This window comes from Silurus meridionalis, chromosome 4 (genome assembly GCF_014805685.1).
Source record: "Silurus meridionalis isolate SWU-2019-XX chromosome 4, ASM1480568v1, whole genome shotgun sequence".
NCBI lineage: Eukaryota > Metazoa > Chordata > Actinopteri > Siluriformes > Siluridae > Silurus > Silurus meridionalis.
The window spans coordinates 7776865-7801961 of record NC_060887.1 but is presented as its reverse complement, the minus strand read 5'-3'; the positions used below and the strand labels follow the sequence as shown (position 1 = coordinate 7801961).

At 45.2% G+C, this 25097-nt stretch overlaps 4 protein-coding genes across 7 annotated transcripts; 2 read left to right on the top strand and 2 right to left on the bottom strand.

Annotated features, from left to right (window-relative positions):
• Positions 1-409: 409 nt before the first annotated feature.
• Positions 410-6061, top strand: abcb8 (ATP-binding cassette, sub-family B (MDR/TAP), member 8). Its single transcript, XM_046846605.1, has 16 exons — positions 410-669; positions 1046-1373; positions 1668-1823; positions 1902-1996; positions 2083-2188; positions 2835-2996; positions 3096-3181; positions 3256-3353; positions 3431-3536; positions 3609-3642; positions 4212-4348; positions 4434-4528; positions 4655-4788; positions 4961-5108; positions 5193-5443; positions 5736-6061. Exons 1-16 carry the CDS (start codon positions 563-565, stop codon positions 5817-5819), a joined length of 2127 nt encoding a protein of 708 aa, XP_046702561.1. The 5' UTR covers positions 410-562; the 3' UTR covers positions 5820-6061.
• Positions 6062-7205: 1144 nt separating this feature from the next.
• Positions 7206-13527, top strand: LOC124384066 (myosin light chain kinase, smooth muscle-like). Of its 2 annotated transcripts, XM_046846603.1 has the most exons (14): positions 7206-7505; positions 8353-8388; positions 9799-9926; positions 10055-10211; positions 10293-10604; positions 10773-10872; positions 10947-11150; positions 11233-11450; positions 11591-11714; positions 11803-11952; positions 12045-12165; positions 12293-12383; positions 12452-12592; positions 12740-13527. In XM_046846603.1, the coding sequence occupies exons 1-14, from the start codon at positions 7349-7351 to the stop codon at positions 12943-12945; spliced, it is 2145 nt and encodes a 714-aa protein (XP_046702559.1). In that variant the 5' UTR covers positions 7206-7348; the 3' UTR covers positions 12946-13527. The 2 variants fall into 2 exon arrangements, with proteins under 2 accessions (XP_046702559.1, XP_046702560.1); XM_046846604.1 differs by lacking the exon at positions 8353-8388.
• Positions 13483-17954, bottom strand: coasy (CoA synthase). 3 transcript variants are annotated; one of them, XM_046846609.1, is made up of 10 exons: positions 17797-17954; positions 16223-16919; positions 15935-16149; positions 15716-15847; positions 15424-15613; positions 15258-15322; positions 14624-14708; positions 14438-14535; positions 14202-14348; positions 13483-14100 (listed from the first exon to the last, which is right to left on the bottom strand). In XM_046846609.1, the coding sequence occupies exons 2-10, from the start codon at positions 16881-16883 to the stop codon at positions 14029-14031; spliced, it is 1665 nt and encodes a 554-aa protein (XP_046702565.1). In that variant the 5' UTR covers positions 16884-16919; positions 17797-17954; the 3' UTR covers positions 13483-14028. The 3 variants fall into 3 exon arrangements, with proteins under 3 accessions (XP_046702565.1, XP_046702566.1, XP_046702567.1); XM_046846610.1 differs by having other exon boundaries at positions 16223-16916; positions 17797-17953; XM_046846611.1 differs by lacking the exon at positions 17797-17954 and adding an exon at positions 17408-17556.
• A 270-nt stretch (positions 17955-18224) lies between these two features.
• naglu (N-acetylglucosaminidase, alpha) lies at positions 18225-24998 on the bottom strand. The gene is made up of 7 exons (XM_046846602.1): positions 24340-24998; positions 21005-21152; positions 20743-20889; positions 20571-20656; positions 20183-20439; positions 19348-20075; positions 18225-19249 (listed from the first exon to the last, which is right to left on the bottom strand). Exons 1-7 carry the CDS (start codon positions 24759-24761, stop codon positions 18767-18769), a joined length of 2271 nt encoding a protein of 756 aa, XP_046702558.1. The 5' UTR covers positions 24762-24998; the 3' UTR covers positions 18225-18766.
• Between the last annotated feature and the right edge of the window lie 99 nt (positions 24999-25097).

Genomic DNA, 25097 nt, shown 5'->3' with positions numbered 1-25097 from the left:
AGAATCAATAAAAGTTTGGAAAGTTTTAGAAGAACAAAAAGACAAAGAGAAAAAAATTCAATAGTCTTAGAATAAAAAGATTCCAAAAGATCAAGAGATTTTCGGGGGACGAGCTAAAAGACTCCAAAAAAAGAGTTTTTGATGTAAAAAAAAAAAAAAAATCAGACAGAAATAAACCCCATGTTCATGTTTTGACTCTTTTCTGCTCCCTAGCGGCGATATAAAAAATAACACCTGCCTAAGAACCCGGAATAGCGGTGGTTCCTACTTTATTAATCGCAACGCATTCCGACATTTAGCTCTCTATTGGTTGGATGGCGTTCGGCGCACGACGCGTACAAAAACAACTAACCAATCAGGCAGCATACTCCTGGACCACGCGGACTACCGTTAGCCAATCGTAGCGCAGGAGGCGGGACTTACCCGGATAACACTGGGGGACTAAATAAAGATGGCGGTACACGTTTAGATTTGCTTGAATTACGCGGTTATAAGGCAGAAATTAATAATAATCTCTTGTTTTTATTATATATTTGCAAATCACAAAAGAAAAAAAACGAGAATGTTCCACTTTTTGCGCTGTAGTCGATTTGCACAAACCTCAGATCGGGTGTTTCTGAGATATAATAATGGGACTAAATCAAGGGACCTACTACTGTATTCCAGCCGGTATGAGACGTTATAACCACTATATTCCCACTACATAACACTACAAAAGTAATACAAAACCCCAGAATGTCCTGAACATAGAACAAGATTTCCACCGATCCGCTTAAGTGTCACCAGAATACCTCATTCTGATTGGTCCGTATTATGAATAGGCTCATAGGGGAATCATAAGGGGAATAAAACACTACAGGATTTTTTTGGAAAACAATCAATTGATATTACATTAATGGGTAAATCCACCAAGTCATGCCACCCTTGTTGTTTTATCCCTTGCATGATGGGGATTTCGGGTCGCTATAACGCAGTTAGTAACAGATCCGCTGTAGAACTAATACCATGTCCAGATTTGGGATTCACAGCTTTAAATGTCTTGTAGATATGGACAGCTTGCGAGACCACGGACCACTCCTCAATCACCAGCCCAGCACTCCAACACCAGCACGGTCATCCGGATGTGGACCCAGGCTCAGAAAGCCCTCCGGCGTCGCCTCGAGTCTCCCCGAGCGGTTTTGACGTTCGTGGTCGGACCGGCCGCTCTGACGCTCATGGCGAGGTTGTTCGGGACCGTGGCTCACTGCAGCACCGATTTCAACAACAACCACGGAGAGAAAATGCGCGCTAAAGAGGAGATCCCGGAATTCAGCTGGGCGCTGCTTTGGGAATTCATCCGGCCGCAGATCCTCGCGTTAATCGGGGCCATCGTGGTACGTCAAGCAGTCGTGCACAGACATTTTCAGGGGCAGTTGCCCAAACCAAAAAAGTATCCAAATATACAATTAACAAAGACAGCAGAAAGCGCTAATTTGATTAGGAACTCGGATATTTCAAACAAGTTGTTAGCACTTTTATTAGAAGACAGAGCTGTGCTGTATTGTAAAGCATCTAACCTTGCCAGTTCAGCAACTGTCGCCTCCAACCTCATAAAAGAGGGCACAGAGATCGCCCCCTCCGGATTTCAGCCCTAATTTTATGACCGGGTTCCTTCCTTCTTGTTCTAGCTTGCGTTCGGAGCAGCGGCCCTGAACATCCAGATCCCACTGATGCTCGGCAGTCTGGTGAACATCATCGCCCAGTACACCAGGGAACACGTCGGAAATTACATGAGGGACATTCGCGCACCTGCGCTCAAGCTGCTCGGCCTCTACGGCCTCCAGGTATACTTCTTTAAAACCCGAACAAATTCACTCCAATATGCCTACAAACTGAATACCTGTCATGGGTGTGTTCCTCAGGGTCTGCTGACCACTGGTTACATCATCCTCCTGTCCCGGGTTGGAGAGAGTGTAGCAGCCGAGATGAGGAAATCGCTCTTTGCGTCATTGTTAAGGTTCGTTCCCTTTCGAGTCTGAATTTCACATCGAGACAACTCAACGTTTCAGTCTGCTTATTGTCTGTGATGACGTTCTCCTGCAGACAGGATGTCGCCTTCTTCGATGCCAACAAGACGGGGCAGCTGGTGAACCGCCTCACTGCTGACATTCAGGAGTTCAAGTCTTCTTTTAAGCTGGTTATTTCTCAGGTAAGAGGGTGGGATAAGGTCTCCAGACTTCCCCTATCCGAATTCGGTTTGAAACGTAGCGATGCTCCCGTAGCCGATGCGCCTCACGTTAGGTTTTTCTTCTGTTTTGTCAAAATCACAATACGTACAAGGTGGTATCGAAACGGTTCGAGACTAGTTTTGTGACACACCAACAGATGGCACAGTCACAGGGAGCACTATAAGTCGAAAGACATCGTCCTGTGCAACTGATGCTATTCTGATCACGTGCGCACCCTGTCACTAAGCTCACCCCGCACATGAGTTTCTCGCCGGAAACAACAAAATCTCACTTCTGCACCCACGGTACTCGCCAGATCACCAGCTCAAAGGTCGCCGTTTTGACACTATTGTGGAGATCCAGTGCGAATCGCAGAAAGGGCTTGACATGCTCCAAAAAAAGAAGACTTCCAGGACATGTTTTAGAAGTGGCAGGAACGATGGGAGCGCTGAATTGCTGTGCAAGGGGACTGTTTTAAAGGTGATAGCGTGTGAGCGTAGACACATTAAGTACTTTCCTGTAAACAGAGCCAGTCTCGAAACTTTGAAACCACCTCGTACACCGCTTTGTCCTGAAGATATCAGAAAAGAAACGTTGTGGTGACGGATCCTGTTTCCGAACCTGCAGGGTTTACGGAGCTTCACGCAGACGGTCGGCTGCGTCGTGTCGCTGTACGTAATCTCGCCGAAGATGACGGGCCTGATGGTGGTGGTGCTGCCGTGTCTCGTCGGTGCCGGCGGCCTGATCGGCTCCTTCCTGCGCAAGCTTTCCCGGAAAGCTCAGGAGCAGGTCAAGCTTCCATAACTACCCTTTGGGGGCAGGTGAAAGGTTCATAGAATTTGGGTTTTTGCAAGTAAACAAGAGGAATCACTGTCGTTATGGTTGTAGGTATCTAAAGCAACAGGAGTCGCCGACGAGGCTCTGGGGAACGTTCGAACTGTGAGGGCCTTCGCCATGGAGGAGAGAGAACTGGAGTAGGTCCATCAGCGTAAAAACGTGTAACCACGTGTTTTTACCATTTAAAATCACTCACCCGCGTATCTTGCAGGACGTACGCCAGAGAGGTGGAGAAATCGGCCACGTTGAACGAAGCCTTAGGACGAGGAATTGCAGTGTTTCAGGGACTTTCGAACATTGTACTAAACTGTGAGTCCCGACGCTAAACAGCATTCGCAAACATACACAAAACAAAAAATATATATTTTTGACCCTTCTCTCGCCAGGTTTGGTTCTGGGCACTATTTTCACCGGCGGATCCCTAATGGCGCAAAACGACATGACCCCGGGTGACCTCATGTCCTTTCTGGTCGCCTCGCAAACAGTTCAAAGGTAGGTCTGATCACGTCTGATTTATCGCTAATCACGACGAAAATCTGACGATTCACCGCTTGTCCTTTGCAGATCCCTGGCCAGCATCTCCGTCCTGTTCGGGCAGGTAAAGTATTACAAACCAAAAGATCATATTGGGGCAACATAACGGTGTGATGAATTAGCATTATTTCCAAAATTTTTTCAGTTTATTTAAAAAAAAATTTAACATATTGTTTGGGTCAAGCTGTAGGCTCTGAGACAGCAGAGCATCTACCACCATGCTTCAAGACTAGTTTAAACTCTTGAACCTATTGGAAAACGTTACAAAGTAAGGGGTTAAGGCTCTGTATCATTGTTTGGAAGGTCAAGCCTCCCAGTATTGCCAAGCTGCCACTTTTGGGCCTTGAGCAAAGCCCTCAACCCCTCCGTGCTCCAGTGGGCGCTCTGACTCTAGCTTCCTAATGTACAAAGAAAGAATTTCCCTGTGCCATGATGTACATGTGACAAGTAAAAATCACATTTTCCTTCACTGACACTGGAGACTCCTTTCCGAAACACCCTTGCTTTACAATTTCAAATGTACCTTCAGGGTTCGAACAACCATAATTTATCATAATTTTTATCCATCTACCTCCCACGTTTCCGAACATTCTCCATCATTAGAGTTTTACCGATGTGATGCTTTCTGCATAGATGGTGAGAGGGACGAGCGCAGGAGCCCGTGTCTTCGAGTACATGACCTCGGAGCCTACCATTTCCCTGACAGGCGGGGGACGGATTCCACATGAGTCACTGACAGGACGAGTCGACTTTCTGAACGTCAACTTCAGGTAGGCGCTCGATTTCTAGACCGTCTGCGATATTTCTCTCTTTTTTTCTCAGAACGATATTTAGCGTGTAATTGATGTTGTGTAGTTACCCGACGAGACCTGGAAACCAGATCCTGAAGAACTTCAACCTGACCCTACCTCCATGTAAAACGGTGGCTATAGTTGGAGAATCGGGTGGAGGTAGAGTGTGTGTGTGTGTGTGTGTGTGTGTGTGTGTGTGTGTGTGTGTGTTTTATCATTTATTGATCTCATTGTTTGATTTTAGCATTTGCCATGGAAACGATTAGTATCTGTGCTCCCCCTCAGGTAAATCCACGGTGGCGGCACTACTTGAGCGCTTCTACGACCCGAGCGGCGGAGTGGTAATGCTGGACGGTGTGGACATCAGGACGCTGGACCCGTCCTGGCTCAGGGGTCATGTGATCGGGTTCATCAGTCAGGTCCGTTATATTGATGCATAAATCTTTTCAGAACTCCCTGTCTTTCTCTATCTCTTTCAGCCTGGGTCTGTCTGTCTGTACAGATTTCAGTCTGTCTCCCTGTCTGCAAGTCTACCTTCCTGTCTGTCTGCTGTGTATTTAATCTGCTGTCTGTTTCTGGTGCTAACGGCAGGAGCCGGTCCTGTTCGGAACCTCTGTGAAGGAGAACATACGCTTCGGTAAGCCAGGAGCCACGGACGCTGAAGTGATCGCCGCAGCCAAGCAGGCCAACGCCCACACCTTCATCACCAACTTCTCGGACGGCTACGACACCGTAGTGGGTGAGTACCTCACCTTTAAAGCGTCCGATCTTAAGACACAAGATCCTTCCTGGCCTCACCTCACCTGCTTCCACCTGCGTCCAGGTGAGCGAGGTGCGACCCTGTCGGGCGGGCAGAAGCAGAGGATCGCCATCGCTCGTGCTCTGGTGAAGAACCCCAGCGTGCTGATTCTGGACGAGGCCACGAGCGCGTTGGACGCCGAGTCGGAACGCGTGGTCCAGGAGGCGCTGGACCGGGCCACCGAGGGACGCACCGTGCTCATCATCGCACATCGTCTCAGCACCATCCAGGGGACGGATCTTATCTGCGTCATGAGCGGCGGCAGAGTGGTGGAGGTAAATAAAATTAAATAAACTGAAAAATTGTATTTCTTTTCAGCGTAGCTTTTAAAATATATCAAATGTATATCATATTTATTCAATTAAATTTTTGACTTGAAAGATGATGGATACTTAAATCTTAAAAAAAATAAATACATCCACAGTGGTCCTTAAGGTACCAGCACAACAACACACTCGGCAAAAGTTCTAATATCGTTAACGATAAAATTACAAAATAATTATTATTTATTTATAATAATTATTACACCACTAAGCACCTATACATATTTCTTTCCCTATTTGGCAGGCTGGAACTCACCTGGAGTTGCTACGCAGAGGAGGTCTGTATGCCGCACTGATCCAAAGACAGCAAACTAACGACCAGAAGTGAAGCCCCGAGCCGAGGATTTTTATCCTCGCGCTTTTATATTTCCAGATGTTCCCCCATGTTTGTTTGGACGAGTTACTACAGGAACTTTTTGTTTTACCAGATGTTTAAAAAAAACCCGTCAATTTCCATATGGTTCGTATGTATATAGTTAATTTTAAACGAAGCCTTTCAATGTACAAAATGTAAACAAATATATAAACAATAAATAAACATGTAGTTCTACACTGGAACAGAGATCAGCACATCTGTATCATTGTATCTATCATTATATAAAAATAAATACTTTTTTTTCCTTTTTTTATACGATGTCCTCACAAACTCACAAAATGTCCCCACAAAACGTGACACTTGTACGCGGTGAATTAAACGAACGCATCCGCGATTTGTTCAAAGCGCTTGCGACGTGCACGCGTGACTCCATGACGTGGAGGTCGAACGAGTAGTTTTGAGAATCTTATTTCCGATAAAGCTACTTTGTGAGGACTTTCCTGTGTTGGAAAACCTCCTGGCTGCTGATTACGCAAGTGCACAGGAAACGTAGATGTACGAGTAGCCGTGATACGGTTTTCAGATGCGTGTTTGTATGGGGCACCCCGAAAAAAACGTCTTTTCCCACGGCCACGATTTAAAGTTTAATTTGCAGGGGGGGAAAAAATAACAGGATGCTGGACAATTAAGTTCTCAGAAATAGCAGCATAATGAGGACATCCTGAGTTTATTTCCTAGGAATTCTTTCTCGGAAGTGTGTGTCTAAGTGTGTTTGCGTGCGACTGCGTGTTGAAGGGCCTACATGCATCTGTGGAATTTTCCCTTCCTATACTATAGATGCATGACCTCATATGGTCAATGTGTGTGTGTGTGTGTGTGTGTGTGTGTGTGTGTGTGTGTGTGTGTGTGTGTGTGTGTGTGTGTGTGGCAGAGATTTGAACTCACACCCTTCTAGAGCATAATGCCTGCCTGACATCACATCTATTGATCTAGAAGTCAAATAAAACAAATGCACCACACACACAAGTTCAACAAAAGAGCATGTGTACGAAGGACGTGGACGCATTGTGGACGATGAAAAGGGACGGGAGGACTGTCCGACCTGCTTTTCGACATTCTGGAATCGGATAAAAAAAAAAACCTGCTCATGTTTGTGTGTGTGTAAGATGTATCTTATTTGTTTATTTCGTTATTTTACATTTTGCTTCGAATCAAATCCGAAAACTTGTGAGCCCCCTCTCAAACTCGCACACACTCTCATACACACACACACACACACTCTCACACACTTACACACACAAACATATTCAGAGCTGAAGACACTCCCAGTCTGATTGCTCTGATGCATTTTAGAGATGAAAGGGAGGACAGTCCTATCAGTGAGACCTTCACACACTCGCACGCACAATGTAAAGACATAGCTATAGAGTTTCCGTGGCGAAAACGAAACAACCCGAGCAGGAAACCCGACAGGAAGAGGGTAAGTGTATAAAAAGGCGCTTTCTTATCGCCCCCGAGGAAACGTCGGCACTCGGCGAACGATGGCCTGCGATGGAGGTGCTGAGAAGAAGTCTTACGTGACCTCCGTCACCGTGGACCTGAAGCCGTCAGGTGAATCTCAGAGTGCAGGATGTGGGGCAGGGAGCGCAGAGAACGGGACGCCACCAAGAAGAAGGGAGACAACAGATCGCCGTAAAGGTCAGTTTGAGGTCATTGTATTGAGAACGTCCTCGAGTGGTCCTGGTGAAGAAACAAGAACAGGATGAAGGGATCGTGTGAGGCAGGAGAGTGATGGAAGAACGACACGATAGAGTTCTCTCCCACTGAGGAGAGGAGGGGCTTTTTTATAAACTTAATACTATAGCAAAACCTATATATATATATATATATATATATATATATATATATATATATATATATATATATATAGTGAATGCAGAAAGAAGGAAAGAGAGAGAGAGAATGAGTGTTAAATAGAGAAATTCATAGATAGATAGATAGATAGATAGATAGATAGATAGATAGATAGATAGATAGATAGATAGATAGATAGATAGATAGATAGAAATTGAGAAACCAGAAACATTTACGAAGAGTAAAACGGGGTAGAGGAAGAGAAAGAAAAATGGATATATAAAAAGAGAGGGAGAGACAGACAGCAAGAAAATAAAAAAATGCGAAATTTGAAATCGACAGACAGACAGATAGACAGATAGATAGGTGAAGAAAAAAGGACAGAAAGAACAGATAAATGTAAGTAGAAAGAGACGTATGATGGAAGAAGGCTTAAGGAGAAAGACTGCTATTAAACTCCACCCCTTTCTCAGAAATGTTTGACATTTAAATGTAGCAATAAACAGATAAAAACTGTGCTGTGCCATCATTTAAAAGGAATCAAACTCATCCAGACTTTTTTCAATCATGTTTTAAACCATTAATGGCCCCACCCTGGAGGTCACATGACTGACTCTGCCCTTCCCACCTCTCCATATGTACCTGGATTGTTCTTCTGATATGGTTGGTTTGTTGTTTGTCCACGCTTTAGACGTCATCTCCAAGAGAAGAGCGTCCGGCCCACCAGGTGAGCGTGTGTGCTACTTTAATGCGAAGATTTCACTGTTGATGACTCTATGCTTAAGGTTGTCTGATTTGCTGGACTTAAAACTCCTGTGGAACATCATGGTGTCCATGATCAAGCTGATGTTAGGTCTAAAAGCAGCCTTGTAGATCTTGGTCTTCACAAAGAGTCACCAATTTCAGCTAGCTGGCTAGTTAGCTGCTATGTCACCATCCAGCTAAAAATAACTAGCTAGTTGGGGTGTAGTATATAGTGTTAGTCGTTTGTCATGAATTGGATTGTGCCTTCTGAGAAGTTTTAGGCTGTGGTGTACATTTGCAGCAGAAGTTTCATACTCACACTTTGTTGCTTGCATCACATGTGGTTTTCCAACTTCTCAACTGGTGCCTCATCAAGCTTTAAAGCTGATCTCGGGGTAAAGTTCATGGTGGTGGTGGTGTGCACGCATTTCTGTCAACATCTCCCAATCTTTGAAGACATTTTGTCCGCCAGAAATGTTTCTGCAAATGGTTGTAGACACACAGCTCTTTCTTGCTTTGCATACCTTTGTGCCAATGAATTACATTTGCAGTCAATTATTTGCTGTCGAACAAAATCATGGTAGATGCTAACTATTTTGAAAAGATCCAATACCCCCCTTTAAAACCTTTAGCTGTTTTACCCTGCAAACTTGCTGCAAATGTACCCCCAAACTGCCACAACCGTGGCGACCCAGTTTACTCCTGAACGTTTGGTCCAATTATTTGCCAATGAAAACCCAAAAATGAAGAGCACTTTGATATGATATGCTACCTATAGTGTAGTTAATTCAGGATTTTGAAGGGGGATGGTAACTTAGTGGTTAAGTTATCTTGGTACTTGGTACTTTGGCACTGAAGGTCACGAGTTCAAATCCCAGCCATGCCAATCTGGCCCTCCTGGGCCCATGAGCAAGGCCCTTTAGCCCATACCTTCCTAGTTGTTTGAACAATATAAATATAAGTTGGTCTGCCAAATGTCGTAAATTTAAATGTCCTCCAAAGTTGGTCCTTGGGTTATAAATGGAGAACTACCATATCTAGACCTTGTCGACCACATTGACTTTCTATCTACCATGTACAATATACCATATAACAGCTTTATGGAAATAACCGAGAAGTAGTGACTCGCTGGCAAAAAGGGTCCAATAAACAATAATTGTCTTTCTATCCAATTCTCCATCCTAGAACACAGTTTAGATCTCAGACATGCATCAAGGTACCTTGTATTTCATTGATGAGAACCTACAAGAGTTTGCTTCCCTTGAAAAGGAGATTTTAGAGTTTGTGAAGTTGTTGGCAACACTTTTTATGGCTATGCTTTTTTCCCCCCAATGTAGTGGATGCAAGGTGTGGTCCCCTCATTTCCATCTCTTTCTCCCTTTATTTTTTGCAGGACCTGTGGTTGAGTTTGTGGACCCTGTCGAAAAGGTGCAGGTGTGTGTCGGCGAAACAGCACAACTTTCCTGCTCCTTCAGCTGCTCAGGGCCTACAGCATCCTGCTGGATCTACAACAGAAAAAAGGTCTGGCTTCAAGTACTCCTTGTTGAACATTCTAAATAATAGGAAAGCAAGAAGATACATGATTGATGGAACAAACCTTATGTGCAATAGGTTTCTGTGAAAGTTACATTCTGCTTCTTACCATACAGGTTGTGGTGGATGGAGATCGCACTCGCATTGAGAGCAGCGCTAACAGCAGTGTCTTGACCATCTTGGAAGTTCTTCCTGTGGACGTAGGAAGCTACACAATCTTCGTCCAAACTCGGCGAGGCGTTTCTCAACACACAATTGTTTTAAGCATCAGAGGTGTTGGAATGCTCTCTGTACCTTAGTGATGGTGAGGGTGACCATTTTCAAAAGTCTCATGTTCTTCTGTTCGTTTTTTAGATCGGCCGGAACGCCCAGTGTCGTGTCCGTTCGTGTCCCAGCTGACTCCAAACTCTTTAGTTCTTTCCTGGAGTGGACCGAGTTATGATGGCGGGTCACAAATCAGAGATTACGTGGTAGAAATGCAAAGTTGCGGTCCTGGTGACCCCGGGGACTGGAGTGTGTTGACCTCAGAGTGTAAGGACACAACGTATAGGGTCTGCTCGGGCCTTCACGAGCAGGGTGAGTACCGCTTCCGTGTTCGAGCCAGTAACTCTGTGGGAGTCAGCGAGCCAAGTGAAGAGTCGGACTGCATCAAGATGGATACAGCAGGTACACACAGACTACAGTTTTACACTCATTATGTCACAACCAACGACCTACAATATACTGTGATGCTGTCATAATTGATCGACTTTTCTGTAGACCAAAGCTAAACAAATAGAATAGAATGCTTTCAGCGCCACAGATATACAATAATCCAAAACGTTCGTTTCTCAGTGAAGCTCCCGAAGGAGGAAATTCCCATGCAAGTGGACGTTATTGTTGACACCAATCACAAGGTCAAAGAATGCTACAACATCCATGAAAGACTAGGAGTGTGAGTATATACTCAAACACAGACATGTTTAAGTCTGTGACGTGAATCCAGTCACATGAACATTCTTTCCACAGAGGGAAGTTTGGCCAGGTGTTTCGGTTGACCCATAAAGAGACGGGTTACGTGTGTGCCGGAAAGTTTTACCGCGCGATCGCCTCCAAGGACAAAGACGCCGCTAGAGAGGAGATCATGCTGATGAAGGAGCTGCACCATCCGAAGCTGGTGCAGTGTCTGGGGGCATTTGACACACGTTCAGAGATCGCCCTGATCATGGAGTAGTGAGTGATGCGATAGGGTTTCTTTCAAAGAGGCATCATGATTTTGCTTATTTTATGATATGCAATCGTCTTTGTGTTCCAGCATTGCCGGGGGCGAGCTTTTTGAGCGTATCGTGGATGATAACTTTGAGCACACCGAGCCCAACAGCATGCAGTACATGCGCCAAATTCTGGAAGGTGTCCTGTATCTGCACCGCCAAAATATTGTACACCTTGACCTCAAACCTGAGAACATAGTCTGCCTCAATTCCACCGGGACACTCATCAAGATCATCGACCTCGGCCTGGCCAGGAAACTCGGTGAGTGGCATCGTGGGGGGGGTAAGGAGTTTGGAAGAGGAGATCTTTGCACCACACCAATTTAATATCTTAGCATTAGGGTAAATATAGACTTATTAGCACTAGAAATCACCTCAATGTCTTTTGATCGCTTCCCACAGAACCTGGAAAGCCTATAAGGGTGATGCACGGCACACCCGAGTTCGTGGCCCCGGAAGTGGTCAGCTACGAGTACGTGGACCTGTCAACAGACATGTGGAGCATCGGCGTGATCTGCTACATCTTGTAAGTACAGGAAGTTCTGGTTCGGGTGTAACGTGTGTGTGAGAGAGAGAGTGTTTGTGTTTTTATCTCTCGCCGTCTCACCCGTCAGACTGAGCGGAGAGTCGCCGTTTCAGGGAAGCTCGGACGCCGAGACACTGGCACTGGTCACTGGTGCTACCTGGGAGTTTGACCCTGAGTTTGACGACATTACTGAGGAAGCCAAGGATTTTATATGCAAATTGCTGAAGAAGGAGAAGAGGTTTGCTGAGATCATGCACTGCTTTCATAGCACCCCCAAGTTGCCTTGATGTACTTTATGGACTCTTTTGTCTCTTACACACTTGTACACAGGGAGAGGATGTCTTGTGAGCAGGCTCTGGCTCACCCTTGGATGGCTTTCTCCTCCGGTCGAGTAACAAAAACCCTGAATAAAGAAAAAATGCGCCGTTTCCTGGCCAGACAAAGATGGCAGGTGCGTTAAGAATTTTAGGTTTATAGCCTATGTGACTTGTATTTTTCTTTCAAGTTTTTTCGAGGCGTCTTGTTTGTCTTGGGTGTTTACCACACAGCCGTAAGAATCTTTAACGTTAATGTTGCAGAAAACTGGCAAAGCCGTGCTGGCGCTGAAGAGGATGGCGCACCTCTCCAACAAACTGTACACCTCCGATTCTCCTTCTAGCCACGTGACTGGTAAACATGGCTAAGATTCGCTCTTCCTGTTTACTGTAAAAATGCTAAAACCCACATTTCTGTTCCAGACATGACTCTGGGGAAGGAGGCAGCGGATGCCGTTGCAGCTCTGGAGCAGCAACTGAGGAGCGAGCCGAATTTCTCGCAAAATCTTCAGGACCTCACAGAGCCCTGCGGAGCAACTGTGCACATGGCCTGCATCGTAGACGGTAACCTATATAACGGGTTCTAGGTCTGTCTAGCTTGACAGAAAAGGGCACACTTTTAAACCAGTCTGCAGCTTTGGTTAGTTTCCTCCATTTTTTTTTTTTACAAGCAAAGAGGAGCATTCACGTTTATCCACTTCTTTCCCGCAGGTTATCCCGACCCGGAAGTGGTGTGGCTGCTTGATGATGAGCCTCTGGAGGAGACCGAGCGGGTGCAGATTGTGTACAAAGAGGATGGGCTGTGTACACTCACCCTGACCAGGGTGCAACCCCGGGATTCTGGGATATACAAGATCCAAGCCTCTAATCGCCTGGGCCAGGCGCTGTGTTCAGCGAGGCTCACTGTTGCTAACTAGAGGCGTGGACGAAAAGGCTCAGTCGGGGAGAAGAACAAGGACCAAGTGCAGTCCGGGGTCTCCGAGGGTCATAATGTGGGTCACCACTTGACGACTAACGTGAATTATGGCTGTTCTCAGGATTACACCTTTCATTTTATTCTTCAGAGTTCATTCTTTTTTTTTATTTACATCTCTACCACTATTTATCACTTAGTACATACCACAGCATATGCCTTTATTAAATTTTTTAAGGAGTTCATAATATAGCCCACTACGACCACTTTATAAAACACCAGTGCACCTGTTTAGCGCACACACAAACGTGTTTCTGTTTACCACAGTTGTAAAGAATAGTTATTTGAGGTTTTGATATCTTTTGGATTTCTGACAAGTGGTTCTTTTGTGGAAAATCAGCAGCAAACCGTGAAACCCAACAACCACACCAAGGACTTTTGAACGAACATTTTAATGTGAACGTTGGTGGTGGTTTGTGATTGGCTGACTGGATTAGAGTCCTTCTTAAGAAAGTGGTCAGTAAATATCGAGATAAGCTTGTGACTGTGTAATATTATAATTTAATAAAGAATTAAAATAACTTTATTTTTCATCACTGCGAAAGTTGATGCTGCAAAACACAAACATTTTGGTTCATGTTCAGAGTAGGAAAGTCTCCAAGATGTGGGGTCCATCCCTTCGCTCCCTCAGGACGTAGGACAACATATTGGGTCTCCTGACAGTTTGGAAAAAAAAAGATTCGGACGATAATATCTTTCCCTTCACCTTTTGATTTATTCTGTCGTTTTATAAAAAATAAAAAAATGAACTCTCCAAGGTCCTTGCTAGCTACACAAAATCTAAAGAAAAGAAAAAAAAAACTGGAAAATAAGTCACATGATCAAGTCAGGGTTTAAAAATCTCGCGATTCTCTGTGAGGCGAATTAAAATGATGCTAAAACTGATAATGAGATCACCTAAAGAAGTCGAGCAGGTCCTCATAAACCACATGAGCACGTAAAAGTGATTTCCAGCACGCACTTGCTCTAACATGGTGTGTGTGTGTGTGTTAAGCCTCAAATCAGATGAAAAAAAAAACACGTCATCTTAGGGTTGAAATCCGGTTTCCTCCGTTCTCTGCTGTATCCGAAGTTGCAGTAGATCCCAGGCTTTTTTGATCTGTAGACACACACACACAAACAAACAAGGACATTGCTTTAATATTTTCCATGTAAATAAATAAAAGAAACTTGAAAATAACCGCTCATGGGCGGGGCTACCTGTCTTTGAGTGACGTCCGGTTCCCAGAGCGTACACAGGACCACATTGGCCCGCTCCACCAGCTGCGTGTTAGACCACTGACTTTGCAGCCTCCTCAGAGCGTCCTCCTGACTCACGCCGTCCCGCTGCACTATACGCCGCACAGCCTGAAGGATGGACAGATAAAATCGGCGTAAACTAATTAGACTGATAGACGAAGCCATCGGCGGAATTTGCGCGACTTTCATATCATTACCTCTTCCTCTGGTATGATGGCCACCCAGACCTCGTGGACCATCTCTGTCCAGCCGGCCTGCAACAACACCGCAGCGTCCACCACGCACACACGCCTCCCTGTGTGTACGCACACAAACACAAAATATATTCAATGGTGTTAAAAAAAAGTTTAACATTTTAAAAAGTCAATAGAAAAGAAACTCACCTTCCTCTTTGGCTTGCTGTACTTTTGCTTTGACAAGACGTGCAATCTCAGGCCACACTATATCAGTTAGGACTTTTAACTGTTCCTATAAAGAAACACACACACACACACACACACACACACACACCACTATTATGACACCATAGCTACAGAAACCATCAATATTTCAATATACAAAAGGACATAAAAACGGCGACGTTATTGGACACCTGCTAGATGGCCCTGGGGTCACCAACTAGAAATTTGATTGGTTTGACATGTTTGTGAAAAAATAAAATCATAATTGAACCATTGATGCTGATCTTCATTTCTGAAGTAACTAACAATAATTTTGGTTTTATTACAAGTGCAGGTCGACCGATTCATCGGTTGATCAAACGATTCTTACTGCTGGAACTTATCTGCAAAAACCCATACCGATAGTTTTTCCGGGTTGCGTTATACAGTGCGAGAGCGGCCTCTAGAGGCGAATCGTTGATGCCATGTGCTGTCGGTTTTTGTTCATGAACTGTATATTTATTTTGAGTGTTCCTTTTTGTTTCAGTTTGAATCCACTATCCATTAAAAAAAAACTTTTTAATTAATCGATTGATTAATCGGTTAACGTTTTTTTTTTTATTGTCATTATTATTACCTTGTTTCCAAACACTTTTTTTCCCAGGGCTCGTCTGTCAATAGTCTCGTCCTCGTTCACAACGTCTGCCATGAAACACACAATAATGGACTGTTATTGAAAAGTCATTTCCATAACAACGGACTGCATCGTTGTTCTGCATGCATCATTGACCTTTTGCTCTGACCTGAGCCAAACTCCTGTATTATCCTGTGATAGGCGGCCGTGCCGGGTTTGTAGGTTTCGTGACCGAGCTGGTCGGCGTCGATCCGTGCGGCTCCGAGATCTTCTAGTCTCTGGGCGATGGAGCTCTTCCCGCTCCCGCTGCCCCCCGTCAGGCCAATCACGTACGGGACCTGGGGGAGAGTAGGGTGGGGCTGATATGGGGCAACATAGTAGGTTAGTCACAAGCGTACTCAATTTGTGTATATTAAAATATACACATCAGGTGATTTTTTAAAATATTGATCAAAAGTCACCATTGGAGGGACGAGGAGCGTGCCCAGGAGACGTGTACGAAGGCTCGACGAGCTGATCTTTTCCTCCTCGATGTCGGCATGATGCGTGTCTTTAATCAGAGGGATCTCACACAGCTTCAGCTCTGGTAGCCCCTGCATGGCAAAACAAACACCCGAAAAAAAACACTTTATTAATTAACGTGACACTCTTGCTGTGAAGTAAAGCTACGACCCACGTACGTTTTCCGCTCGCTTCCTGTTGACGGCCTCGCCGCCTCGCCTCGTCTCCTCGCTCACGACGATGCACTGCAGCTCTGGGTCGCTGATGGACGGGCCGAAGGGGTCGGACAGGGGGACGATGTCGTACTGCAGGGACGGTTTCACGTCGTTCAGGAATTCGTGGAGCTTCCCGACGCGCCTGCTGTACGGTTCGATCAGCTCCTTCAGGACCTTTTCTGGATGCACAGAAAATGATGTAAGGGTTGTAACGACTTCGGGAGTGATGGCAAGACACTCGGGCGTACTTACTTTTAAGCAGCTCCTGGTCGCACACGCCGATCAGAAAGCGCCTGTTCGCCATCAAGCAGCAAATGTTTAACAGGGTCCGGTGGGCGCCGTGCAAGCGATCGAAGGTTCCACCCACCACCACGTCCCTGAACGTCTCCACAGAGACGCTTTTCGTCCCATCATCCTCCTGGTGCTCGTCCATCACGTCCTGCAGCTGCGGCCACAAGATGGCGGATGACAGGCCCGGTGAGCACTTGTAGCAGCTCCCGGCGTAAACCTTAAGGCACCGAGACACCAGAGACGTCTTCCCCGAGTCCTTTACGGGAAAATCGGTCATGACGACCTCTGGGGACTGAGAAAGGGTCTGAGGAGAGGGAAAAGGCTCGAGGGTGGCGTCCTGCTTGGCGCAGATGTTAGCGAGGAGCAGCCGGACGTCCAGGTGAGCGCAGATGTCTGCCGCATTGCTGTACACGCGCGATATGAGGCCCGGGAGATCGGCGGACGCGGGGATGAAAACAGGCCGGGTCGGGCAGCCGGTTCCCAGTTTGAGGCCCGGGTGGAGGTGGACGTAGAGGGTGTGCTCCACCAGTTTAGCAGCGGATTTGAGGACGGGAGCAAGGCGGAGGGGTAGGGTGTGGAGAGGGGAAGTGAGGACCAGAAGCCCTGTGCTGAACATCGACATTGTGGACAGGTGACAACTCGTACTCCAGGCAATCTACTATAAACAACACAGACAAACAGAGAGAAAGACAGATGATTAGGTAGACAGATAGACAGGGAGTGAGACAGACTGATTAGACTGACAGACAAACAGACAGAGAGTAAGACAGACAGCTGATTAGATAGATGGAAGGACAGACAGACAGAGTGAGGCAGGTGGAGAGAGAGAGAGCGAGACAGACAGCTAGCTGATTAGATAGACAGACAGACAGACAGACAGAGTGAGAGTAAGACAGACAGAGCGTGAGACAGACAGACAGAGAGTAAGACAGACAGCTGATTAGATAGACAGACAGAGCATGAGACAGACAGAGAGAGAGAGAGAGAGAGAGAGAGAGAGAGAGAGAGAGACAGGCAGACAGACAGCTGATTAGATTGACGGACAGAGAGAGAGAGAGAGAGAGAGAGAGAGAGAGAGAGAGAGGCAGACAGCTTATTAGATTGACAGACAGAGCGTGAGACAGACAGACAGAGCGTGAGACCTACAGCTGATTAGATGGACGGACAGACCGACAGTAAATAAAAACTAGACCTCCTGACTGTGGTGACTGAAGTGTGGTGTTTATATAGTCCACTAAACAGATAAACACGTCACACAGATAAACACGTCACACAGATAAACACGTCACACGTACACACACACCGTGCAGTGTTTGTCTAGAAATAACAGGTAAACAAATCTCCCTGAAAGTTGGATCACAAATAGCCGTTTACTAGCTGTACTACATAGGGTGCAGTGTATATACACCCTACCTAGTGCACTCCCTTATCTAATAGGCTGCGGTTTCGGATTGAACCCAGACCCTGTGACCTGTACTGTAATGGAACGCTAACAGGCTAATCTCCTGGCGCTGCATAAAACGGCAAATACTTACCCCAAAACAACCTGCTTTTACCTCCTGCTTGTCCCACCTCACCCTGATCGAGCTCTTATAACTCTTACATCCAATATTTCATCATTCGCTACATCATTCTCCCTCCGCGCTAGCTTCGTGCTCATTTGACCTAGCGTGCAATCAAATCACGTGACGCCTGTCAGCCTTAACGATTGGCTGTCCACCGGCGAACTACAACCGTGGGAGATGTAGTTTATATACACGTTAGCAAAAAATATTAGCTTTGGTTTGTTTCTGTGGTAAATATTTTTACTTTTTAACTCGAATTTTAAGACTACCGAGTAAAAAACAAAGTATATAAGCTCCTGCATATCTTCGAAACATTTTAAATCAATATATTCCTTTATTTATTTTTTTTCTTTTAGTTTTTATACTATACACAAGAGGAGAAAAAAAAAAACAATAAGGAAAAGGAATAGATTTTATTTGAGGTGGTACAAAAGTAGTCTTTTAGGTATTTTAAAAAAGGACTCAATTATAACATTTCACAACTGTGTCAGTTTAACAAATCACAAATAAGTCTTAAATGTCAACAAGACGTTTGTCACGTCTTCTTCGATGTTGTGAGACGCATGACGTAAATGTGATATTATGGAAATCTCCACCAACTAACTGTTTTCAAAGCTCCGCTCATGAAATACAGCTTTATTCTGTACCCTTTTCTGGTTAAGCATCAGGATCATAAAGGCTGCACTGTAATTAGCGTTCTTTTGCCAGTAGCATTTCTGGAAATGTAACAGGATTCAGAAGTCCACTGTCCTTGGGTACATTTAATCCTACGATACATACCGACCCACCCTAATCTGATTGGCTAACCATAATAATAACGTTGTGCGAATGGAGTTTTCAAATAGTTTTCAAGGAAATTTGAAAACCCAGATTGGGAAACAGTAAAAATCTTGAAACTGGAAAAATTAACCACATCCTAGGAGTAATTTCCTAAGTTTTTTTATGGTTGTAACCTCTTTAGAACATAAGGGTAGTATTTAAGGAATATCCGTCCAGCGATCTCGCGTGTGTCCCCACTTGGTTTGGAGGGGTACCTCTTCCCGTTGTATACGAAGTCTTTCTCGTTTTGGAACGAGGCCTCGTTGAAAACGTCCTGCTTGAAAGGTTGGCCCTGGGCCACGCAGTCCACGAGGGTGCTTACAAAGAGTCTCCAGCGCTGCGCGTAGTAATCGTCCGTTAGCCCCGCCCACTCTTTGCTAGCATAGTCTAGGATGTTGCCGTCCGGTCCCCACAAGGTGATCTGATTGCGGGCGTTCAGCTCGTACATCTCCGCCTCGCGTTCGTCCGCGCCCATCGACCGCGCTCGCTCGAGCCACGCCCCTAACAGGAAGTGCGCATCACTCGAGAGGAGGCGGTCCAGCTCGGGTAAGAGGTCGTAGACGAGCACACCTCCAGCTGTCAGCAGGTCCTGAAGCTTTCGGGCCTAAATGTTTTTGCAATACATAATTTTTCCTTCTTAACTCTGTAACTTTTAATTTATAAACATTGTCATACTTTCAATAGATATCCATTTTCATTTACCTGGTATGCATCTCGTATGTCCTTGTAGAACTCTGTCGTGAGGAGCTGAACAGCCTGACGAGTCACATCCGCCAGGTCGTAACGGAACGTACCAACAGAAATCAGCGAAGGGGCTGCATCTAACAGCAGCTTCCATGCCTCATAGACATCTTTTGGATCATACCAAACTTCGGTCTGCATCTTCAGAGACGGTCGGTGGACCAGAGGACTCCGGTTGTGGTTCTTGTACCCAGGAACAGTACAGTTGTACACACTTCCAAATAGCAGGCGCCAAGCAAGTGCCAGGCTCTCGTTATCCGTGCCATAGCGGCGCCTGGCATACAGCGTCGCCCAATGGGTCAGATTAATCGCGTCTTCGCGCCACGCCAGCTCGGCCATTAGCTCATAAACAACCGGGTTTTGCTCTATGCCCTCAGGCGCCATGCCCAAACCCACCAGAGTGGTTCCAGGAAACTTCCGAGCTTCGAACGGCCCGGAGTTAATGCTCTCTATGGCGCCGAACAGGCCACTGTTGCCTCCGAAGTTGTGCAGCATGCACCAGATGAAGGGCTGACCGTAGAACGACTCTGTGTATTTAAAAACGGGCATGGACTCGGCAAAGAGGTCCAGGACGATCATGCGTCCCTGGGGGACTCCGCGGAGGAGCGCCTGGATCTGCAGAGGTTTCCAGAACTCTGGGTTGCTTATGAACAACCAGCCCTGCATCAGCCAAATGGCCTGCTCGTCCACTGCAATAAAAAGCAAGTTAAAATGAGCGGACTGCCGGGAAATACGACATTTATTCAAGATCTGTGTGGGGTTTGTTGTATCGCGAGAATTCCACACCCGAGGTTACCTGAGGTCATAGTGGCGAACACCGCTTGACTGATGGATGCCAGGTAGGCGGGGTCTGAGGAGGCAGGAGTCATCTCATTAAAGGTGTCCGTGTTGTAGATGTGGTCCGTCCCGAACTCTTCGACCACATGGGACAGGAACAGAGATCCGATGCGCGTAAACAGTGGGTCACGAGGGTCCAGGACATACGCACAGGAGTACGTACAGTTAAAATGGCTCCATGGCCCCAGCTTGGTCACGTTGGCTTCAGGAAACAAGCTGTTGAAGAAACAGGATGTGTGTATATAGTGACGGGCTGTGCATTTCACCGTAGAAATTTCAACGTCAAAATACTCCCCGAGGCGCTGCTTCTTAATATATATATATTTTATACATCACTTGTTTGTTACCGTATGACTCCAGGAGGCACGATCCCTGAGAACGCTGGCAGAACGGGAATCATTCCCAAAGACCTCATCTGTGCTAAGATTTTGACCTGCAGGAAAAAGCAAGTCTTCAGCTTAACTTTGTACATTTCTTCACATAAGACATAAGTTCTGTACGTTAGGTTCTCACACACACCTGCAGAGAGAGCTGTTTGTCGTGCCAGGACCGGGGCAGAGGTCCTCCAAACTTGAACAGATTCCCCATGCGGTTCCACGCAAGAAACGCTGGGCCTGTAAAGAACTCATCGAGCTCCGTCTGGTTTAGACCCATAGACGTGTATACCTACAGCGGGAAATAGATGAAACCGGGTCGCTGGTATCGTCGAAATATCCACAGGACTCAAAGGCACTCAAAAGTGATAATCACCGCACACACCAAATAATGATCATCACATTACCTGCTGCCACAGCGCCTCCTGCCCGGTGAAGGCCAGGGGCAGGTTGATGCCATTCAGTGCCATCCAGTCAATCTCTCGCTGCCATCGTGACCAGTCCCACCACACACTCGAGTAGCTCTGAGTACACACGTTCTGGTAGTACCTGAATCTGGATATGAGAATGAAAGGTAATCACTTCACTAATAACTTACGAGGATGTGCAGCCTCAGGGATGCAACAACAGGTTTTAATTGCCTTTGGTCATGTGACTGTTAAACTGAATCTAGGAGTATACAGTGTTTTGTCATTACAAAAAAGCTGTAAAACTGTATGTCAGGTATCCACTATATATATTAGATCTTATGTATGTATGTATGTATGTATGAGATGGAGCTACTGTATGCATTTATGTATGAGAGGGATCTTCTGTATGTATGTATGTATGTATGTATGTATGTATATGAGAGAGATCTGCTGTGTATGAATGTATGTATGTATGTATGTATGTATGTATGAGAGAGCTCTTCTTTATATATGTATGTATGTATGTATGAGAGAGATCTACTGTATGTATGTATGTATGTGAGCTCTTTATGTATGTATGTATGAGAGAGATCTACTGTATGTATGTATGTATGTATGTATGTATGAGAGAGATCTACTGTATGTATGTATGTATGTATGTATGTATGTATGAGAGAGATCTACTGTATGTATGTATGTATGTATGTATGTATGAGAGAGCTCTTCTGTATGTATGTATGAGAGAGCTCTTCTGTATGTATGTATGTATGTATGTATGTATGTATGTATGAGAGGGATCTGCTGTGTGTATGTATATATGAATGTATGAGAGAGCTCTTCTGTATGTATGTATGTATGTATGTATGTATGAGAGGGATCTAATATATGTGTGTGTATGTATGTATGAGAGTGATCTACTGCATGAATGTATGTATGTATGTATTTATGTATGTATGAGAGGGATCTGCTGTGTGTATGTATGTACGAGAGAGATCTGCTGTATGTGTGTGTGTGTGTGTGTCTATGTATGAGGGCGATCTACTTTATGTATGTATGCATGTATGTATGTATGTAGAGGGAACCTCTGTATGTATGTATGTATGTATGTATGTATGAGAGGGATCTGCTGTGTGTATGTATGTATGAGAGGGATCTGCTGTGTGTGTGTATGTATGTATGTATGTCTGTATGTATGTATGTATGTAGAGGGAACTTCTGTATGTATGTATGTATGTATGTATGTATGTATGAGAGGGATCTGCTGTGTGTATGTATGTATGTATGTATGAGAGAGCTCTTCTGTATGTATGTATGTATGTATGTATGTATGTATGAGAGGGATCTAATATATGTGTGTGTATGTATGAGAGATCTACTGTATGTATGTATGTATGTATGAGAGGGATCTGCTGTGTGTATGTATGAGAGATCTGCTGTATGTGTGTGTGTGTGTGTCTATGTATGAGGGCGATCTACTTTATGTATGTATGCATGTATGTATGTATGTAGAGGGAACCTCTGTATGTATGTATGTATGTATGTATGTATGAGAGGGATCTGCTGTGTATGTATGTATGAGAGGGATCTGCTGTGTGTGTGTATGTATGTATGTCTGTATGTATGTATGTAGAGGAACTTCTGTATGTATGTATGTATGTATGTATGAGAGGGATCTGCTGTGTGTATGTATGTATGAGAGGGATCTGCTGTGTGTATGTATGTATGTATGTATGAGAGGGATCTGCTGTGTGTGTGTATGTATGTATGTATGAGAGAGATCTGCTGTGTATGTATATATGAGAGGGATCTGCTGTGTGTGTATGTATGTATGTATGTATGTATGAGAGAGATCTGCTGTGTGTATGTATATATGAGAGGGATCTGCTGTGTGTGTGTATGTATATATGTATGTATGTATGCATGTATGAGAGAGATCTGTGTGTATGTATGAGAGGGATCTGCTGTGTGTATGTATGTATATATGTATGTATGTATAGAGAGATCTGCTGTGTGTGTGTGTGTGTGTGTGTGTGTGTGTGTGTGTGTGTGTGTGTGTGTATGTATGTATGAGAGAGATCTGCTGTGTGTATGTATGTATGTATGTATGAGAGGGATCTGCTGTGTGTATGTATGTATGTATGTATGAGAGGGATCTGCTGTGTGTGTATGTATGTATGTATGTATGTATAAGAGGAATCTGCTGTGTGTGTGTGTGTATGTATGTATGTATGTATGAGAGAGATCTGCTGTGTGTATGTATGAGAGTGATTTGCTGTGTGTGTGTATGTATGTATGTATGAGAGAGATCTACTGTGTGTATGTATGTATGAGAGAGATCTGCTGTTTGTGTGTATGTATGTATGTATGTATGTATGTATGAGAGGGATCTGCTGTGTGTGTATGTATATATGTATGTATGCATGTATGAGAGAGATCTGCTGTGTGTATGTATGTATGAGAGGGATCTGCTGTGTGTATGTATGTATGCATGTATGAGAGGATCTACTGTGTGTGTGTGTGTGTATGTATGTATGTATGAGAGATCTGCTGTGTGTATGTATGTACGTATGTATGAGAGGGATCTGCTGTGTGTGTGTATGTATGTATGTATGTATAAGAGGAATCTGCTGTGTGTGTGTATGTATGTATGTATGTATGAGAGAGATCTGCTGTGTGTATGTATGTATGAGAGTGATCTGCTGTGTGTGTATGTATGTATGTATGTATAGAGAGATCTGCTGTGTGTATTTATGTATGAGAGAGATCTGCTGTTTGTGTATGTATGCATGTATGAGAGGGATCTGCTGTGTGTGTGTGTGTGTGTGTGTATGTATGTATGTATGAGAGATCTGCTGTGTGTATGTATATACGTATGTATGAGAGGATCTACTGTGTGTGTATGTATGTATGTATGTATGAGACGGATCTGCTGTGTGTGTGTGTATGTATGTATGTATGTATGAGAGAGATCTGCTGTGTATGTATGTATGTATGAGAGGGATCTTCTGTGTGTGTATGTATGTATGTATGAGACGGATCTGCTGTGTGTGTGTATGTATGTATGTATGAGAGGGATCTGCTGTGTGTGTGTATGTATGTATGAGAGGGATCTGCTGTGTGAATGTATGTATGTATGTATGAGAGGGATCTGCTGTGTGTGTGTATGTATGTATGAGAGGGATCTGCTGTGTGTATGTATGTATAAGAGGGATCTGCTGTATGAAATGGATCCAGTGGCACCTTCAGTGATCCCGACCCACGGTTATAAACGGACACAGAGCAGCGCGTTTCTTCCCAGGTACAGATGACACATTTATGACGTCACCGCCCACCTGTGCGGCGTGCCGACTCGCAGAACGCCCGCGATTCGGGGTAGAGGCCGGGGCACGCGCAGCTGATCCCCGGACCACGACACGTGGCAGTTGCAGTAGTACTTCAGGTAGTAATAGACGCCGGCGGCGGCCGCCACGCCGCTACTGGCCGCGACCTCCACCGTGCTGTTCCTCCCCGTGCGCAGCTCGCTCACGTCCGCGCCGCCGGCGGACACCGAGCCGTTCACGGACACCACGAAATCTCGCGATGTTTCGCTGAGCAGCCTCCACAGGAGCTCGCGCACGGCTCTCGCCTGCGTCGCGTCGCTGGATTTCGGCCGCAGATGATCCAAAGTCTGGAACTGTCCGGTTCCCGAAACGAGCCCGAAAAACACCGACGCGACCAGAGTGTGAAATAAACCGCGTTTGATTCCTGTGGACATTTTATTTTATTTAACTTATTTATTTACGTAAACAACAACAACAACAACAACAACAAAAAGCCCTTTGGATCTGCAAACTTTCGAATTCCCTCAAGTAGCACCAGGAAAAGCATGCATAACGCCCGTCACGTGGAAACCCTTACTGTCCAATCAGATCGCTTTCGGAGAGATGCGCGAGCGAATTGGGACCAATCAGGAAGCTCCAAAAAACGGGCACGGCTTTTTAAAGCGCCGCGGCGCGGGGGTCTCGTCACGTGACCTGAAAACTATCCTTATTTATACAATAGATCACTTCCGGTAGCTTTGGAGAGGGAAAAGGAACAGTGTCTGGATTGA